Raw genomic sequence first — 18112 nt, forward strand, 5'->3', positions numbered from 1 at the left:
ATTATACATATCCAAAGAACAATGGAAAAATCCGATGGATGCATTCCTATTGCATTAGAATCTGTCTCTGGCCTACTCCCCAGGGTTATAATTAATTTAATTTATATGACAGACTACAACTCGAATACAATAAAATAGCATAATCATGAACTCACAGAAGAAACAGGAATATATTCAAGTTTAAGTAAATAGTGCTTTAAATGCATAAAATCTCTGGATGAGATTTCTTGAGAAGTAAAACCTCTTTCCTAAAGTGTCAAGGCAAAATCTTGTTAATCTGCTTTTTCTGCTAAAAATAAGTATTAAAAGAAAAGATAAAAGTAAATTCTCAAAGGGGTTGTTGGCAAAGAAAATCCCAAGTAAAAGAGAAGTAGTAAAAGAACTAAGAAGCTGAGTGAGGAGGGGCAGCTCCATTCAAATCAGCATAAGAATGGGCTGTAACATTTTCTTTTATTCTCTTCTATCTGAGGCAGGAAGATCTCTGAAAAATAGGGCAGCAATTCAATTACAGTGCTTAGTGGGACTTCAGTAAGCAATCTGAAGCACTTCAATAATGTTATAAAATTTGTAGAATACTCAGACAGTGTAAGCTATCCATGTCTACTTAAAAGTAAGCCTCAATGAATTAAATGGGATCTACTCCCAGGTAAGTGCAAAGCAATTATAGACTACCTATTTACCAGGAAGTAAATCCCACTGAAATCACTTAAACTTATTTCTCCATAGCACTGTTAGGGTTAAGCTGCTGAGATACTAGCTTGAAGTATTAAATTATTTATTTATTTATTTATTTATAAATAATGAATTAAATAGGAAAACTGCACTCTTACTATGATGTTCAGTGGGGCTTACTCCCAAGTTCCTATGATTATTATTAATTTCATTTCTATACCATTTTATTTACCGGTATTTATTTTAAAAAATACTATCGGAGTGGTTTACAGCACATTAAAACATAAAATAAAACAATCCAGAATAAAACATTACTGAAGAAAGTCAAGTATAAAGTATACATTCAAAACAACTTAATTAACAGGACTAAAATATTATCATAAACTCAGACCATACCTGCTGCTGTTGCTGTTAATCCTGCCAATAGTGGTTCATGGCGGGCAGTGGCTGTGGAAGCTCAGGCTTGATGACTTGGGTCTGTTCTAGCTGGAGGGAGTCAGTCAGGACCCTGCCCTCCCAGCCCAGGTGGAAAAAGGCCTGCAAGGCAGGGAGCAGGTCATCTAGCATGGATGCTTTCCTCAAAACTCCTGCATTGCAGGGGATTGGATTAGATGACCCTAGGGAAACCCAGCCAGGGGTATAAATAATAAATTATTATTATTATTATTATTATTATTATTATTAGGATACCTTCCAACTCTAAAAATCGATGGCTCACAGCAAAGATGGTCTGTATAGGATTGCAGATTTGGTAATAATCTGTATTTCAGATTTTTGTATTTGTTTTCTGCTTAAAACATAAAACATGTTTACTCCAATGGAACACTCTAGCACATTTCTTAGAACTATCCCAGAATAATTTCAAAGTCTATTCTTTTAAATTTGTTTTTGACATTTTTATTGTAAACCACCTTATAGGGCCTTTCCCTAAAGTAAGGGGTGGACATTGTGGTAGCCTCTACTTGTAGCAGAGGTAGCTGCATGAGGCCGGAGGAACATAGGCCAGCGGTGAGGCCGCTCCCTGCAAGGCCCTTTCACCTGGCCTGGGGGGGGGGCACACTCACCAACCCTACTGAAGAGGCTCCTCATGAGGCCGGAGGAACCTCACAAGGTTGTCATATCGACCAATAATACAGATGATAATGCAACCTAAAACCTAAAGGAATAGTGTTTTGAACCACATACCTTTTACCAGTGATTCTTTCATCTGCTAGTACTCCTGCACACTCCAGACTCACAGCCTAACTCTGGCTTTGTTCGCAGCCTGTTTTGTCTTCAAAATATCTGCAATGTTATAGGGCTGTGCTCTCCAGCCCAAGCTGACTCAACTCCTACAGCTTACTGTTCAGAATACAGCTATGTCTGTTAAAGGAAGACTTCTTCCCACTACATCCATGTGCATAAGCTCTATCATGTTGCTAATGGAGAGCTTTGTTCTCTGGCCGTGAAAGAGGCATCTGAAACAAGACAATGACCCTGTCTTCCTGCATGGCAGGAGGTGCAGTGTTTTTAAAGACATGCTTCCTCACACCTTAACAGGGGGCAGGGAGTGGATCTAAACTGCTGCATAAGTGGTTCTTTCTTCCACACATGTTTTACAGCAGGGGTTCCCAAACTGAGGCATGCCCACAAATTTCCATTCAGGTGGCTCACAGTGCATCTGCATCAAAGATTCATATTGATTTCTAATTGTAGGTAAAATTCTTATTTTATTTCTTATATTCGATGGCACTCAGTTTTAAAACAAGAAATGTAAATACTCTCCCTCTGCAAAGTTAAAATAGAAAAATTCCTTCCTGTAGCACCTTAAAGACCAACTAAGTTAGTTCTTGGTATAAGCTTTCGTGTGCAAGCACACTTCTTCAGATACACTGTGTATCTGAAGAAGTGTGCTTGCACACGAAAGCTTATACCAAGAACTAACTTAGTTGGTCTTTAAGGTGCTACAGGAAGGAATTTTTCTATTTCGACTATGGCAGACCAACACGGCTACCCATCTGTATCTGCAAAGTTAGTTAGTTAGTTAGGCCAAGTGGGGCTGCCCAGGAACAGCAGAGGAGGAGGGCTGACCATTATTACAGAGGCAATTGGCGCCTCTGCTCGCTCGCTCGCTCTTTTTGGGCAGCTTGACGGGGAAGGATGGATGTCCGGAAAAAGCACATAAGCAAATGAAGAGCAAGATCAGCTTCCACTCCTGCTGTAGCGCCCAAAGAGTCTTGGCAAGAGGAGGCTGCTCGGTTGCGGGAGCCTCCACACACCCCACCTTCTCTGTGTGGTGCCCTAACAGCGTTCAGTCGCTCCTGTCCTCTTTGTACGCTGAGAAGAAGAGGAGCAGGGACCCAATCCAAGACAGGCGGCCAAGGCCACCTTATGCATTGGGGCGGGCGGCAGCCAGGCCGCCAGACTTCACCTTCAGGAAGGGCCGCGGTGCAGCAGACGCATCTGAGGCACCGCCTGGCAGGGCTCCCTGGTTAAAGACCCTGATCCCAACCTCCGAAGAGCCGCTGCCAGTCAGTGACCACAATGCTGAGCTTGAATGGGCCAAGGGTCTGAACTCGGTGTCAGGCAGCTTCCCATGTCCCACCTTGGCTCAATAGTAACCCCCAAAGAGGGGAGGCGGAGGCAGCACATGGCGAAGGGCTCTTATTATGGCAGGTCGAGAGAGAGAGGCGCTCGAGCGGGACTCCACCGAGGACCACGAGGCAAGCGCCGCCCGCGGGATCCCCGCTGCGTGTGCGAGCGAGAGAGCCGCTCGAGGGAGGCGCGGCGCTGACGCGGCCGAGGGGGCGGTTGCTTGTGACACTGAAAAGCTGGAGGCGCGGGGAGCACAAGATGGCGGCGGCTGCTGCTGGCGGGCGCTGGCGCCGGGGACGAGGGCTGCGCGAGGGGCTGAGCGGCTGAGCGGGAGCGCGCCGCAAGCAGAGGGACATGGCTCGAGCCGGTCCGGTGAGAGTTGGCGGGCTCTGGCGCACCCAGGCGCTCCGGGAGGCGGGGCGGGTGGCGGGGCGTGGGGGGTCCGGTCGGGGGCAGCCGGGGGATGCCAGGCGCTCCGAGAGCGAGGCAGCAGCCCGTTACTTCTTCCAAGTAGTGTCCTCCGCTGCTCTTCCCGTCACCCGGGAAGCCCCCGCTCCCGAGCTGGGGTTTTGGCGCCTCTTCGAAGGAGCCGGGAAGGAGAAACTTCTCTCCCTCGGCTTCTTCGCCATCCCGTCGAGAGGCTCCTTCCCTTATCCTGGGACGAGAAAGAGGGGGCTCGGAGGCGCCCCTCGGAGTGCTGGGAGTCCCGGGGGCGCTGGTCGGGGGCGCTGGATTAGCTGCATCCTTTTAAATAATTGCGAGTGGACTGGTTCCCCGATGTGCATCTTGATTCACGCGCGCACAAATGTTTTATAGGTAACTTGCTCGTGTGGAGACGGTCCCCATATTATCGGCCTCCATAGGTTAAAGCCGGTTCTGGGTGACTAGACGTTTTCGTTTTGAGATGGTGGGATAGGAAGGAAGTGTGTTAAAAACTTTTTATGCTGTGGAAATGGGTGTCTAGCTTTTACTTCTGCCTTGATTTATTTATTTATTTTAAAGGGAACAGATTTCTGCAGACCTGTTGAGATGTTTACTTTCAGAGATGTAACTCTTATCTTTCAAAGGAAGCACTTGTTGCACCTGGAATAGGTTTGTAGTGGCTTTTGAAAGTCGAGGTTAATACACTCAGTATGTTGTCACTTCCTCTGAATTAATAAGTCTCATCTTACTTACATCCACCCTTCCTTACATATTTCTTGTATTTTGGAAGTTGGCACCTGCAACCTCATTGATCTGGAATACTTCCTGTTGGTAATAGCTGACATAGATTAGGTGAACAGATTAGAAGAAAGATAAATAGGAAAAATTTGACTATTTACTGTCCCTTAACTATCCTGATTGAGAATACAAAGGGCTACTAAATATATCTTAAGTGATCTTGATTATGCACCTGAAGGCTGTGTCTGCAAACACAATTTCTTAAAGAGCATCCACTGATAGAAGTATCACAAATGAATGTGTTAAAAAAAAAAAGCTAGTGACCAGAATCAGTAGAGGAAACATTTTCTTAATAAATCTTATATGATTTATAATATCATTGTTAGAATAAGCATCCACACTTGGCCCCACACTTGAACTCTTCTGTTGTGTTGAGTAACTGACAATAAGGCATACCTTTTGAATCTTTGTTACTTAGGGTTTGTGTGCATAAAACTCATTGAAAAAGTATCAGAAGATAATGGGAGGGGGAAATCTATGAAACAATGTGAACTAGTAGATTTCCTAATAGGTCAGCATGGAGCTGCAGTTAAATGTAAATTGGAGTGAAACAAAACTGTATGCAAAAAAGCCAGCCTATTATTTACAGAATTTTGGGTTAACAGGGATTATGTAGAAAGGAGTACTGCATGTAGTATATTTTACACAAAAGTTTGTGACTTTAATGATGGCAAGTGATTATAATGCTAAAAGGTTGAGATTTGTTAAGTTTTTGTGTACTTAAATTACTTTGGTAGTGCATGAACTTTATTACATGGAAAGGTCATGAAGATCTAGGTTTCAGGGTGCAGTCTTAACTTCACATACCTGGGTGTAAGCCACTTTGAATTTAGTTCTGAGTAGACATAGTTAGGATTGCAGCCAAAGAAACACTTTTCATTGTAAGAAGTACGGTAAATGATTGTAGTAAGATGTTAATTCCCCCCTATACCCCCACCTTTCCCTGCCTATCTGAGAGTAAGCCCCATTGAATTCAATACAACTTACTTCTGACTAGACATAGTTAGGATTGTGCTGTTAGGCTGTAATCCTATACAAACTTAACTGGGAGTAAGTTCATTGAATTCACTGGGGCTTACTCCTAATGTATAGGACTGTACTGCTAAGATGCAATTTTAAAGTACTAGACCAGATTTATCATGTATTGGTTATACATGCTAACATTCACCATTTAATTTCTACTACACAGCTCTTAACATTTGTAACTTACTTTCTGTGCTTGACATCTGCACTGCACCAGTTTGGGAATTGTTCCTTTAAACAATGTGATGCTTAGTGATGAAAATAATTTGAGTCCTGTGTGTAAATACTGATTTATGATAGTAGGAGTTCATATTTTTTGACTTGCATCTAGCACTGAGTGCCTATTTGTATTAGTAATAAGTTAAGCTACTGCATTTGTATTTAACTTTCTACTTCATATTAAAAATTCCTGTTCTGTGATTATTTAATGATGTGTAGAGGCCAAAGAAGGAATGATTACTTTTTACTTTTGCATTTTGTCAGTGAGGTAGGACAGCAGGTAGAAGGACTGTATTTAAAGTGAAATGATATATATTGAGGCTATTTGCTCAGTTATTTCAAAATTGTATTTAAGACATGAGCCAGAAAACCTTGATGTACAGGTATTCTGTTTATTTAACTGTAGGAAAGCATTTTTGTTGCATTTTTATATTCATTTTTTTACTCTTGCATTAGAATCTACAATGAAAAGACTTAAGAATTTTGGACTTTTTAGTTAACAAAAAATGGCTAAAGGTAGAAGGGAAAGAAAGAATCTAATAATTATCAGGGTGATTTACACATAAAATGGCATAATGCACATCTTATTAAACTATGTTCAATTATGCCTGGTGGCTGAATGAGAAAAAGTAAGCTGAGCTTGAGTCCCAACTGTTTGTAAGTTGGACCCCATGAGGGAAAATTCAGCAAATTGTCTGTGGTGCAAAATCTAAGGGTGACCAGGGGTGCCTTTTATCTATGGCCCTTTAAACTGGCTGTGGTGTTTTTGTTTGTTACTATGTTACACATATTTGTGTTTTTATATTGTAAACCTCCCTATGATCCTCGGGTGTAGGGCGGTATAGATATTGAATAAATAATAATAATTTTATCAACTCCGACTGTTGGCAGGAGCTGCTGTTGTCCCTGGACCAGAATAGTTTGAGCACAGTAGGCCAAGCATTGGTAAAGTCATGGTTGAATTATTACAGTGTGCTCTATGTGAGGCTTTCCTTGTGCTTGATCTGGAAACTACAGTTAGTACAGCATGCTGCAGCACAATTGCTGACAGGAGTAAGATCCTGTCAACATATAATACTTCTGCTCACAGAACTCTCCTGGCTTCTGGCTTGTTTCAATTAGTATATAAAACCGTCAACTCTTTTACTTGAAGTATTGCCACTCCATATGTGCCTACTTGACCTCTTCAAGCTGTGGTACTGGCAGTTTTACAAGTGCCATATAATATCCATTCTGCACTTGGGAGGAAAATATTTTAGTATGTGTCAGCATCTATGCTCTGGAACTCTGTGCCTATCAATATCAGGCAGGTGTCTTCATTGCACTGTTTTTTGTGGGGGTTTTTATGCCTGCTAAAAACCTCCTTGTTTAAGGAAGCCTACCCAGACATGTAATTTAATTATGTTTATCGTTCTTAAGATTCTGTTGATTTTTATCAGCATTTTAAAGCCTGATTATTATTATCATCAGTATTTAATTATAAATATTTTATACTAATTAATGTACACTGCTTAGCTAATTAAAAAAAGTGTTTCTAAACTGACTTTTTAAAATGCTATGTTTATGAAGTTGTAATTCAGTAGATAGGAATAGGTGCAACGCTGAACAGAATGATATGTGCTAATGAAACAATGGGAGTATCCAGTAAAGTTTGACTCCTTGTCAGGCTAAAGTTTCATAATCTTCCTTTACAAGGGCACATGGGGCTTGTTTGTCATGGTATACAGATGTAGTGACAAGTGTAAGTGCTGTGCCCCATCCTAATATTTGTCAGTGGACCACCTTGAGCCGTGATTTATTAAATAGATGTGTCTTAAACTGATGCTTCATGCTGATTAGGGCAAATTTTCAGATAGATGGAAAAGGTTCTGCCATACTGAAGAATTTATTCCTATGGGGAACGATTTTGACATTTGGCATAAGGAGGAACATGATAAAGGTGTGTACAGTTATGCATTAAGTGAAGCAGGTGGATAGAAATAAGTTTCCCCCCCTCTTCCTTTCATAGTATTAGAACCCAGGATCATGTAGTGAAGCTGAGTGTTGGAAGTTACAGGACAAAAAAAGGAAGTATTTCACACAGTCCATAGTTAAGACATAGAATTCACTATCATAAGATGGATTGTAGGCTGCCAACTTGGACAGCATTAAATTGGGGTTACACAAATTCATAGAATCATAGAGTTGGGAGAGGGACCCCAAGGGTCATCTAGTCCAACACCATGCTATGGAATGGAGGAAAACTGCCATCAATGGTTACAAGGAATGATTGCTTCTGTATCTAAGCTGGTATGCCTCTGAGGCCAGTTGTTGTAGAGGATGAGTGAGGAGAGTGCTGCTAAGTTCATGTCCTGCTTTCAGGTTTGCTGGGGGCATTTGGCTGGGCACTCTGAGAACAGGGCGCTAGACTAGGTGGGTCTTTGATCTGATTCAGCAGATTCTTCTTACATCCTAAAAAAAGCTGAAGCTAACTTTTGTTTCTGCTTGCAGGTCAAAATGCAAAGACTGAGAAACCCTTTGGAAGATGAATTTCTGTAGCATTTCATTAACATTATAGTATTGAGAATGGATAAGTGTAAACATGTAGGAAGACTTCGGCTTGCCCAAGACCATTCCATTGTAAATCCTCACAAGTGGCATTGCATGGTATGCAATACTACAGAATCTGTATGGGCCTGCCTCAGCTGCTCACATGTTGCTTGTGGAAGATACATTGAAGAACATGCACTAAAGCACTTTCAGGAAAGCAGTCATCCAGTGGCATTAGAAGTGAATGAGCTGTATGTTTTCTGCTACCTTTGTGATGACTATGTTCTTAATGATAATGCAACTGGTGATTTAAAGCTGTTGCGAAGTACATTAAATGCAATCAAGAGTCAGAATTATGACTGTACTACTCGCAGTGGCAGGATTTTGCGATCGATGGGCACAAGTGATTACCTTTCCCATAATAGTGCTCAAGCCTTGCTTCGTAATCAAGACCGTATGTTCACAGCTCTATGGCACAGGAGGCATGCATTAATGGGCAAAGTTTTTAGATCTTGGTTTGAACTGACACCAAGTGGGAAAAGGGTTTTAGAAGAAGAGAAGCTAAGGGAAGAAGCAGAAGAAAGAAGGATCAATGCTAAGAAGAAAAGAGAAGAGAGAAAGCGCCAGTTGAAAGAAGAAATGGAAAAAATGCCTCCAAGAAAGAGCTTTCGCTTGCAAAATCAAAATAAGGAATCCTCAAAAATATCACTCTATGCACTAAAAATGTCACAGAATTTGGACTCTGCTGTAGAACTGAAAGTAACAGCTACCTCAGATGATGTAAAATTAAAAAAAATTAATGACTCTCCAGTTAAACGAAGGCCTACTGTGACTCCCGGTGTAACAGGATTACGCAACTTGGGGAATACATGTTATATGAACTCTGTTCTCCAGGTATTGAGTCATTTGCTCATATTTCGGGAATGTTTTTTAAAGCTTGATTTGAACCAAACTCAAGAGTTGTTAGCAGCTGCAGCCAATGGCAAAACAAGATCATCTTCTAAGCATTCTCCATCTGCCGGCTCTATATTTCATGTGAACAAAAGTCAATTTAAGGACAAGGAGTCTTCTGCAAGGCGATCTAGTGTTTCATCAGGCTTAAGTGGTGGAGCGTCAAATAGCAGAAATATGGAACTTATTCAGCCTAAGGAGCCAAGCTCAAAGTACATTTCTCTTTGTCATGAGCTGCATACATTGTTTCAAGTCATGTGGTCTGGCAAGTGGGCTTTGGTATCTCCATTTGCCATGCTCCATTCTGTGTGGAGACTAATCCCAGCTTTTCGTGGTTATGCCCAGCAAGATGCTCAGGAATTTCTCTGTGAACTTTTGGATAAAGTACAGCAAGAATTGGAGACAGCTCGTACAAAATGCCCAGCCCTCATCCCCACTTCTCAAAGGAAACTCATTAAACAGGTTTTGAATGTGGTCAATACAATTTTTCATGGACAGCTCTTAAGCCAGGTATGTTGTGTTGCATTCACGAAGCTCTGCAGTGATTTAAAATATTAATGTAAATTAATGGGTCAAAATGAAGACTCGTTTTACTGTTATCACTGGAGTGGGGTGTAGTCACTTTTAATAAATATTTTAAATAAATATATTGCCTTCATGAATTATGTAAATTAAGTGTCAGAAAATAACTTTTTAAAGAACGCACAAGAAAATATAGAATACTGTCAGATACAGAAAGGTACTGATTGTCGGTAGTTACAGCTATTCATTTATTTCAAGCTTGCAAGAAGACATTAAGTTGGAGGCTAAAGGTATGGCTGTTGGAAGGGAGTATCTCCATTACTCTTCCGGAGAGCATACTGATCATTCATGGCATGACCATATCAGAGTGCTACTAAACCAACATCTAAACCAGCTTTCCTTTCTACAGTATTTTAATTATTTTCTTTAAGCACTGATAAAATTAAACAGCATAATCTACTACTCCAGGAGAAAAAAATAGAGTAATTATTAGCCTCTTATAAATCAGACACTTTTTATGTGTAGTAAAAACATGCAACTTGCTGCAGGTTGTTGTGATTTGAGACCCATACTAAGATAATTGAGATCTGGAACATGGGGCTTTCCGGTCAAAGCTGACTTAAATTTCCATCACTGAATTGGGATGTTTGTATAATGCATGCCAGTAGAATAAGTGTCTGCAGCTGTTATAACTTTTCTACTTCATATGCAGTAAAAATCTAATGATTTAAATTCACATGTATTTGATACTTTGCTGTATATGAAAATGTACTCATCTAAAAGAGTTAATCTAATCAGCCTTCTGTCAGCTTGATTTTTATCTTTAAGGAAGTGAGAGTAATAGCATTTCAAGCAATTTTCTGCACAATTCACTGATCTCAGAGCATCACCACTGATTTTACTGGGACTGCTCTGGTCTGTTAATTGCAACTATAATAACTTATCAGAATGCCCTCTGTAATTTTGATGTGCGGATTCCTAAATGGTATTAAAAATACTACCGGGAGCTTGTAAGTACTTACTGTATTTTGTGGTAATTCATGTACAGAAGCCTGTACACAGGAGAACCTTGCTTGAGTCACTAACATTCCCATCATCCCTGACCACTGGTCCTGTTAGCTAGGGATCTGGAGGGCTGAGTTTGGGGATGCCTGCCCTATGGAGTTGAACTGCTTGGGTTTGGAAACTTCACCTGGGCCCACAGTTTCACAGTCAGCATAATAATGCAATTGCACTATTTTTCTATCCCTAGATTTCAGCAGTTTGATTAATCATTGAGGGGTATTTTACTTCTTGTTCCGCTCCTCTCATTTGCTTTACCTTGCATTTGCTAGTTTTCAGCTACTTTAGACTTGTTTCCTAGAAACCTTTGCACCATACCCATGAATGCCCACTTAATTTTCCCTTTCAAGATACATTGTTTCATTACCTGTATATAAAAAATTGTATCTTTTGCCCCCCCACTGGAAATACTAAAATGACTACAATATAAATATTAAGACTCTCTACTAATGAAACACATTAAACTGGTAATATATAAAATATTTATTGATAGAATAATAACAGCATTAATTACAGTGGAAAATAACAAAGAGCATCACATATCTGGCTTTTTTACAGTGCACTGAGGGCTTTTCAGAATTGGGGCCCTAGTTGAAAAGCATTTTTCAATTAACTATGGAGAAAGAAAAATCACTATGAACAGCTCTCAGGATGGGTCATGTAAACTGAAATGAAGGGTCAAATGGAAGGACATCAACTGTCACTGAGCTGTAATTTTACATTTTTTAAAAAAATGTAATCAATTTAAAGATGATGATGAGGCTTTCAAGAGCAACAAAGCAGCTAAGACCACAGTCCTAATCCCCTGAACCCCAGCAACAGGGCTTCATGCAGGCAGCACTGCATCCATAGTCTCAGTGTTTGCGCTGGCCAATGCCACTTCATTGCGACAGTTCCCACCATGGATTGGGCCCGTTGCCGTTGCTTGACTGCAGCAGATCTCATGCTGGTCCAGTCCATGCCCAAAATGCCCTTCTTCATCAGTCGAACTAACCAGAGCTGGGCAGGGGGACCCCTCCCACTCTGTCCAGACCCCCTCCAGTGTGAAGGATTGGGGTTTTGGATTGCTCCACCCCTCCTCTTCACATCTGCAATATGTATGCACATTCACTTGCAAAAGAAGGGAGGGCTAGAGAGTCAAATTAAGTGGGGTTTTTTGTCTTGACAGGTAACGTGTCTTGCGTGTGATAATAAGTCTAATACTATAGAACCCTTCTGGGATCTGTCACTGGAATTTCCTGAACGATACCACTGCAATGGAAAGGAGACAACCTGTCAGCATCCATGCTTGTTGACGGAAATGTTGGCCAAGTTTACAGAAACTGAAGCATTGGAAGGAAAGATATATGCCTGTGATCAGTGCAACAGTGAGTAAAGGCAGCATGTACTTGGGCACCTGACTTTCATGTAACATGTGGCCTAGCTTTGGTTAAGAGCATAGATACTGCCAGTACATTTTTAACCACCACAATCAGAAAAATTACCTCTTATTTGTGCATCTGTTAAATGTGCAAAACAAGGTGTGAACAGTCCCTTGAGCTCACAGTATAAGGTCATATGATATATAAAGGTAATCTCAAGGAACAAAACTATCAATCTACATTTGTACCTTTTTTTTTAGTATTTATATCATGTGCTCATCTCAGGATTGCATCAGTACATTATCCATACTTCACTGGAGCTCATCGCGTTTTACACCAACATATACACCTGTAATAAGGGTTTTCTGGAATTTTTTGAATTAAATTGCATTGAAATGTATTATTTAGAAAATTTTCATTTCATAAAATTTTCTGATGCCCTAATTTGGTTTATTTTATTTGCTTATAGTAAACAAGTCTAGAAATTCTGAAAATGCCATGCTTTCCTAATTATTTGCAATTGGTATCAATTCACAAACTTAAGTTTTTTTCTGCAGAAAATCTTCAACCCCCACATAACTGATATAAAGTTGTATATTGAATGTTCTTTAAGTTCAAGTAATGTTTCCACAATATATCTCCAAAATGGATTCCTGCTAAGCTGACTGTACACACAGAAATTCTTCTAAACCAATGCTTAGTTGAGAAGCTCTAGTCTAGACTGAGGCAACCTATGTTTGGCATGTATTATCCAAAGTGCATTGATTTATTTTTTCTACAACTTTCATCTATTGTGAATATGAGTGGAGGATTTTCTTTTTCTTGTCATAGCAAAACGAAGGAAGTTTTCTTCTAAGCCCATTATACTCACAGAAGCACAGAAGCAACTTATGGTATGCCGACTACCTCAAGTTCTGCGGTTACACCTTAAGCGGTTCAGGTACTGTAGTGAACTACCTTTGCTATCATATTAAGGAAAATGGGCTGGCAACCTTCTCTCAATGTTTTTTTTTTTATAAAAAAAATAGATCTGTATATTTAGTCAGATTATAAAGAATGCTTCTTGAGATTACAATAAAAATGTGCGCTCCACCCAGAACCCAAGGGATATCATGCCTGTTATCGATACTGGTTTGCATTAAAGGAATTTGATGACGCTTCTGACAATGATTTGAACTGGTGTGAATATTGAGGTGTTGCTGAACGTTTCAGGTGCTCAAGGAATGAAGTTGTTAGTATCCAAATGTTAGCAGCCTGTCTTCTGTGAGGCAAAGTTGTTTGACTTAAATTAAGACCTTGTATATGCCTCAGGGACAAGAAACACCACTGTGAAGCAAATTTTAAGTGGGAAGAGACCCTAGGAAGCATAGAGTCTATAGGAAAGACAGATGCTTTGTAAATTACAAAGCAGGGAATAATTCCCTCAGATTTTCTTGTTACTTCTAGGGAATGATTGGGGAAGGCACAGCTGGAGAAATTCTCCCTTCTATGAAACTTTTAAATGGCCCTCTCATAGTCTGTGACTGGAAATCCCTAAGGAACCAGTGGCATTAGAGAAAAATATTTTGCAGTGGTACCTCTGGATGCGAACGGGATCTGTTCCGGAGCCCCGTTCGCATCCTGAAGTGAACGCAACCCGTGTCTGCCGCCTGTGCATGTCGTGATTTGCCGCTTCCGTGCATGACATCATTTTGAGCGTCTGCGCATGCGTGAGTGGCGAAACCCAGAAGTAATGCATTCCGTTACTTCTGGGTCGCCGTGGAGCATAACCTGAAAACGCTCAACCTGAAGCATATTTAACCCGAGGTATGACTGTATTTTATCAATTGGGTTTGAACAAACCAGTCACATTTGTCACAGGGAGTGGTTGTGGTTGTGAGGGAACCAACTGCTGCACTGGACATTAAGAAAGCAATTTTTCAGATACAAAGGAGTGTCTTGCAAATGAGGACTTGATCTAGTGGGAATAAGTTACAGGATTAAAAGAAACCTCCAACAGAAAGTGTTCTACAATGAAACTAATAATCTGTAAGAGTGTTGGACTCTCTCTCACTTGCGGTTCTCAAGTAGCGACCGGAAAGACTATTATTGTGGATTCTCCTAACTGTGAATTTCCTGCACTTTGCAGACAGCAGGACTTAGCCTACAAGGTGCCCTATAATTATGATTCTGTAACTGCTTCCACACTGTAAGAGATACACAAACTCACAGGCTTTAGCCCACAAATAGAGATTTTTAAACTTCCAGTTATGTTGAAGGTACCCTACAGAACAAGAAATAGAAAATAACCTTTTTATACTTTTCATCACCCAAGATGGTCAGGACGTAATCATCGTGAGAAGATTGGTGTGCACGTCAGCTTTGATCAGACGCTCAACATGGAGCCCTATTGCTGCAGAGAATCTCTCAAGTCCCTTGTTCCAGATTGCTTTACCTATGACCTGTCTGCTGTTGTGATGCATCATGGGAAAGGTTTTGGCTCAGGACACTACACTGCCTATTGCTATAACTCAGAAGGAGGTACAAACAAATTTGAATTTGAAATCCAATTTAAGCTTGCCTTTTAGATACAGTGGCTTGCACTGCCACAACAGAAGGGTTATATTCAACATATTGTTAAAGAGAAGGTTCCATCAGGGCAAGGATTTCTCTTTGTGCAACTGTAATGCCCCCACCCCACCGTATTCCCTCTAAATCTTTTCGGGGTTTCTCCCAATCCCATAAAGTAGTTTTTTGGGTGGTGCATGGGGCAGGGAGTCCCATTGTGCTAGTGCTAATCATTTTGCCAGCATGAATATTTCATTGAATATTTCATTCCCTAAACTCAATACTTTTAAGCAGGGGAATCTTATAAAATTGTAATGAAGCTGCACAAAGAGGCCATCCTGTCATTTGGACATTTCTGCATATATCCTTTTGGTTGGGGGAGTACAGCTATTTCTGTGTAAAATGTAGTATTCTTATATTGCAATACATAAAATCCTTTGATCTGTTACAAGAACCAGTGCTGCAATACTTTTATTGCTCTTGTCTTCTAGGATTCTGGGTTCATTGCAATGATTCCAAGCTCAACATGTGCACTATGGAAGAAGTATGCAAGGCCCAGGCCTACATCTTGTTTTATACTCAACGAATTACTCAGGCAAATGGACACTGTAAAGTTTCAGCTCTTGACTCACCATCTGGAAAACAGCCAAATACTGAGGTTAATTGTTCCAGTGCAGATAGTAACAGCTAATCCAAAGCCAATTTAATATGTACAGTACAAGTCTGAGAGTTGTCACTTGTACATGTGTTGAGATGAGTAAGTGCAGTATTGTACAATGTATCTTCATACCCTTTTGTACTAGCTGAAAACTTGTTTTGGGGAATTTTTTTTTTAGTATAAATACTTTTTATTGATGGTAGTTAACTTCCAAAATTATTAGGATATCTGTATAGCTATTTTTTTAAAAGAAATTTGCCATTTGAATTGTTAAATCTTACCTCAAGCTGTTTCTCAGCATTTTTATATTTTGATATTTTGGTGTAGAAAAATAGATAAGGAATTTTGGTGAGCAACTTGTGTAATTTTGGATTTTTTTTATAAAAAATGTGCATTTTATACCATGTTTCCTGAAGTACCAGTCATTGCAGGCATATGTCTTGCTTCCACAGAATTTTTTAAAAAAAGATGGTATAAAATGTAGAACTTTGCTTTCCACTCTGAACTGAAAAGTCCTGCAGAGAGCAAAATACAACTCTGCTTCCTACCTCCATTTGGTAAACCATATTATCTACTCAGTCACTAGGTCCTGGGGAGAAGCAACAAGATATTTATTCGGTGTGTGCAACTGCTCAGTGCTAGGGGAAGAATAACTAGCAAATTATTACTCCTCTCAACTGTATCAATAAAACACCCCAAATCTGATAGTGCCCTCACAAAATCTTGTGTTGCTCTATTTGTCTTTTATCTGTTTCTTTAGGACCATAGGCTGTGTAAGAAGTGAAGCTGTGTAAGTGAAGCTTAGGAGTACTGTGGGCTGTGATTTGTTTTGTATAAGCAAAGCAAAAGGTTTTTTTATTGGTAAGAGCTTAATTTTTTTAACTGCCTGCTGCTCTGCTTGGGGGGGAAATCCTCCTGAATTCTTCAGCACTTCCTAACCAGCATGAGGGACAGCCTTACATTGTGATGTCTGTTGGAGGACATCTGACTCCAACAAAAAAAGGGCTGAGAAAGTGAACTGGTTAGTGTGAAGCTCCTACAATATTTTTTTTTAAATGCAGAGATAGCTGAGTGGTATTTTTGAGCAAGAGACACAAACCCTTGCTCTCCTGCCCTCTGGAAATAGGATTTTGGAGTTTGGGGTGAATTGCCCTAGTGTGAATTATGGAGGGAAGTTATTGCTTATACACAAACCTCTCTCGTCTTCTATCCTTCCAACTCTGAAGGACACAGAGAACTGTATAAAGTTTCCACGTAGAGAGGGAATGCAAGCACTCCACCACCCCAAGAGAAAGGGCTGGAGGGGAGAACTGAATACTGCGAAGCTGTCTGTGCAGAGGTTCTCAAATGCCATAGAAAAATGCATGTCTCACGCTCACATAAAAATAAGCATTAAGTCCCTAATTCACTTTCTTCTCAAAGTTATCTGGGGTGATAGGAAAAAGACTTTTGTATACTCTAGTTTAATAGGCACTTTCTCTGCATGAAGAACCCACAGAATAATGGTTAGAGCCCTTTTTTCAGGACCTCTTAACACAGCAGGTCCCCTGATTATTTGCACACAAGGCAGAAACTTGAGCATAGACATTTGTCTTAATTACTGTAATCTTACGAGTCCTTGAACTGATAGCCACCCAACATAAGTGAGATACCTAGATAAAGACTACGTATTTTATTAAACACAAAACTCATTGCCTATGAATATTTGATGTTAGGTAGCAAAATGTCTTCATTTGCAGCCTGTTTTCTACTGCTCAGCTAGAAGGGTACTACATTTTCTTTCCTTTGTTGGCCAGTACAGCGAACAGTTAACCTGCCTGCTACAAAAAAACCCTACCATCTTAAAAGAACCCAATGTCCCAACTTAAAAAAAACACCATGAAAGAGAATTAAGCATAGCAACTAGTTAAGATCTAAGAGCTTGAACCAATTTGTGAAGAGTCATCCTCTGAGCACGTCAGGTGCCTATTGTGTCATTGTGGGTGCAGGTGTCTGAACCCTGATTATTGGGCATGCTGGCTGGGGTTGATGGGAGTTGGACCCCAACAAAGGTTACCCACCCCCGTTTTAGGACAAGACCCATCTGTAAATGAAACATGTTTGTGCAAAGGAAGCAGGAGGGGCAAAGAGAAATAGGACAAGAGAACATCTGTAGAGAAAGAAAAGCAGAGACCAAGAACAAAACTAAAGGGAAAAACAGGCAAGGTTCCACCAAAAACAGAGGAAAAGGGTTAAAGATGAGCAAGAAAAAATGGCAATTCTAAGCTATTTCAGATTTAATAATCAGTTACATTTTCAATGGCCTACTGTGGCAAGACTGATCTAACTCTATCTTGGCCTGTACCCTGAGAGATAGTAGTTCAGGTAAGAGGGTTTTAATGTTGTGGCTGCAGTTTCAGTGCCTTTAAGAGCTGCATAAACAGAAATCCAGCAAGTGAAGCATTTCCTTCTTTGCAAGTGGCCTGGGGGGGGGGGGGGGAAGGACTTCCTTACCCTATTCAGTTTTGAAAATGTATCATTTTAAAACAGCCCATCAGAAAAGTAGCTATTGGTTTTTTATTTAAACTTCCAGTCGATACCTAAGCAAAACACCATTCTTTATAGAACAACCAAAGCACTCAAGTAACTCCATGCCAAAAATTATACATACTAAATATTTATACTTCTGTAGTATAATTGATTCTGCAATGCAGGGACCTCTCTGCTTCTCAAAAGGCATTTTAAAAGTATTGATAAGGAGTTGGCCTGTTCATAATTATACATAGGTCTTCAT

The 18112-nt window shown here is 40.3% G+C and overlaps 2 protein-coding genes across 6 annotated transcripts in view; one reads left to right on the forward strand and one right to left on the reverse strand.

The window, feature by feature from the left end:
• LOC308486156 (uncharacterized protein) overlaps positions 1-2444 on the reverse strand; it is an 87437-nt gene extending 84993 nt beyond the window's left edge. For 2 of the 4 annotated variants that reach the window (XM_081022561.1, XM_081022560.1), the window contains exon 1: positions 1858-2444. In XM_081022561.1, the coding sequence (XP_080878687.1) occupies positions 1858-1879 (22 nt within the window). In that variant the 5' untranslated portion in view covers positions 1880-2444. Of the gene's footprint in view, positions 1-1068 lie in introns of all 4 variants that reach the window. The other 2 variants (XR_013990965.1, XR_013990966.1) reach the window with 2 other exon arrangements.
• A 247-nt stretch (positions 2445-2691) lies between these two features.
• USP44 (ubiquitin specific peptidase 44) lies at positions 2692-16060 on the forward strand. Of its 2 annotated transcripts, none has more exons than XM_081022500.1 (6): positions 2692-3618; positions 8200-9699; positions 11942-12140; positions 12966-13074; positions 14449-14654; positions 15173-16060. In XM_081022500.1, exons 2-6 carry the CDS (start codon positions 8275-8277, stop codon positions 15370-15372), a joined length of 2139 nt encoding a protein of 712 aa, XP_080878626.1. In that variant the 5' UTR covers positions 2692-3618; positions 8200-8274; the 3' UTR covers positions 15373-16060. The 2 variants fall into 2 exon arrangements, with proteins under 2 accessions (XP_080878626.1, XP_080878627.1); XM_081022501.1 differs by lacking the exon at positions 2692-3618 and adding an exon at positions 4249-4338.
• Positions 16061-18112: the final 2052 nt, after the last annotated feature.

The sequence above is a fragment of the Podarcis pityusensis genome (genome assembly GCF_964106645.2).
Source record: "Podarcis pityusensis genome assembly, chromosome: 10".
Taxonomy (NCBI): Eukaryota; Metazoa; Chordata; class Lepidosauria; order Squamata; family Lacertidae; genus Podarcis; species Podarcis pityusensis.